Source organism: Arachis ipaensis, chromosome B9 (assembly GCF_059453495.1).
Source record: "Arachis ipaensis isolate K30076 ecotype BB chromosome B9, ASM5945349v1, whole genome shotgun sequence".
In the NCBI taxonomy this organism is placed as follows: domain Eukaryota; kingdom Viridiplantae; phylum Streptophyta; class Magnoliopsida; order Fabales; family Fabaceae; genus Arachis; species Arachis ipaensis.
The window spans coordinates 4,499,101-4,501,638 of NC_142444.1; the positions used below are offsets into that span (position 1 = coordinate 4,499,101).

Sequence of the window (2,538 nt, forward strand, 5' to 3'; positions counted from 1 at the left end):
GACTAAATTGAATACCGATTTGAAATTCAGGGACCATTTTGGGCATTTACTCATAAAATAATATTATTATAGCACATTGTGCGGTTTGGATTGGATTGGATTAGTTATGAAAAGTAGATCCGAAATCCAATCCAATCCAGCGATTTGCAAAAAATAAAATCCAATCGAATCCGAATTCGTGCGGTTTTAATCGGTTTTCGGTTTGGATCGGATTGGATGAACGGTTTAATTTGGATCGGTTTAGATTTGAACACCCCTAATGATCAATGTGGATAAAAGATGAGTAAAGGATAATTAATGCCATAAGACACATGAAAGATGGTAGCCATGCATGGATTGAAGGAAATAAAATAGAGCATACTACATGCCAACATAAAAGTAAGAAAAGCATAATTCCCTACTCTTTTCCTAACGCTTTTTTGAGCTTGCCTCTTGTGTTTGCACACAGAATATATTTTTTGTAGATAGAGAAGGGAGAGGATTAGTATTTGAGATGAGTGATTTTCTACCTATAGGTGCACCCCTATTTATATACACTTGGGGATAGGGTGGTTGAGATAATTTTAAATTCAAACGGAGGGTAGTTACTAGATTTCTATCCATAAATTCAAAATTTTAAACCCATCTCCTAACTGATTTTTAAATTTCGAATTTAATTTTGTTTTTAGAAGGGATAGTTGTTACAATAATCAAATTATATTTATATATTTATATTGAAAAAATTATCATGATAGCTAATTTTTTTGCTTATAAATTTTTTTTATTTTTTTATAAAAATTTGATTATTTTAATAATTAATTACTCTTTTAAGAAAATATATAAAATATGTATAAATGTATGCAACTATATAAAAACTATTGATAGCTAATTTCTAGTAGTGATAGAATATTTTTGTTTGTAACTAAAATATTGGGATAATATTCTAGATAATATGAAACTTTATAGAAGTCTTATCTTAGAGCTAGCTTAGCATGCAAACCAACAAAACACAAAAACGGAAAAACCTATGATCTAAACTTGAATTATATTATTTTTCGTACAACTTAATCCTCAAATATTTCTGATCTAGTTAAAGTAAACATAAGTGTACGTTTTATCTGAAATACTCTAATAAAAACAAATATATATATTATCAATGTAAAATAATTTTATAAATATGTTTAATTACGTAATATCATATCAATAAAAATAATTTTTTTTATATTGACGGTGTAAATAATAATTGAAAAGAACGAATATAATTGTACCACTGTAACCAGTGTAACAAAATTAAACTTGTATTAAAAAACAACCAATATTTTTTTATTTAAATAAACAAAAATCTATTTTTAGGGTAGCCCCACCAATAATGATGAAGTGAAGAAAAAGAAAGAAAACTAAAAAGAAAAGTGGGTTCTAAATTAAGATTAAATAGCAATTCATGACCCATGGTTCAATAATCAAGGGTAGGCAGATTCAATAGTACAATACTACCACTACAAAACAATACCATCACATTTTTCTCCTTCTTCTCTTACTTTAATTTTTATTTCCCCACACTATCACACACATATAAATATGCCTCTTCCCCTTCCTTCTTTTACCCATCCCTTCAACCAAACCTTCTAATCATCTCTCTCTCTCTCTCTCTCTAAAAATGGAAAGTAACCTACCAGTGATAGCAAAGAAAGTGTGGAACATAATACGTGTTGCCTTCTACATGTTAAGGAAGGGAATTTCAAAAGGCAAACTCATGTTAGAACTCAACATGGTTCTCAAACGCCGCCGCAAACTCGCCGGAAAAGCCATCGCCAACCTCATGATGTTCCACCACCACCAACACGCCGACATGCACCTCCAACAATTCTCCACCACCAGGGAGTACGAGTTCAGCTGCAGCAACACGCCCAATAACTTCTTCTCCAAGCTCCACCGCAAGAACAAGCTGTTCACGCGCTCCCACGCGCCTCACGAGTGCGACGACGACGTCGTGACGGTCAGTGCTGTAAAGGCGGTGTTAGAGATCCTAAACAACAACAATGATAATGTGGTCGAGGCATCCCCGGCGCTACCGGGGTTCGGCCGGAGCCCTACCGTGAGTCGGTTAAGGGTAACGGATTCACCGTTCCCAATGAATGTCGACACAGAATACGATAAAGATCATCAAGTGGACAAGGCTGCCGAAGAATTCATTAAGAGGTTCTACAAAGAGTTGAGGAAGCAACCCTAATTAATTAATTTTCCATGGCTATGGAGTTTTAATTTTCTTCAATTTGTTTACAAAACCATGTTGATTATTATACTAAAGTAAAGTAGTCACACATATATATATATATATAGTAAGAGCATGAGTGATTCTTCAGTTTGGAAATCTAAATTATGGTTTGGTTATTAAAATAAATAGTTTAGCCAAATCATGGTTTGGAAATTTCTAAAATAAAAAAGCAAATATATGCTTATACATACAGTTTTGGATATTTGTAGAATGAGTTTCATGTGTGTTAATTACTTTTATATATGAACAATAAAAGAATAAACAAAATTCAAAGTTATTATTCA

The 2,538-nt window shown here is 32.3% G+C and overlaps 1 protein-coding gene across 1 annotated transcript; it reads left to right on the forward strand.

Moving 5' to 3' along the window:
* The first annotated feature begins 1,467 nt into the window (after positions 1-1,467).
* On the forward strand, positions 1,468-2,538 carry LOC107616704 (uncharacterized). Its single transcript, XM_016318647.3, has one exon. The coding sequence runs from the start codon at positions 1,637-1,639 to the stop codon at positions 2,207-2,209; it is 573 nt and encodes a 190-aa protein (XP_016174133.1). The 5' UTR covers positions 1,468-1,636; the 3' UTR covers positions 2,210-2,538.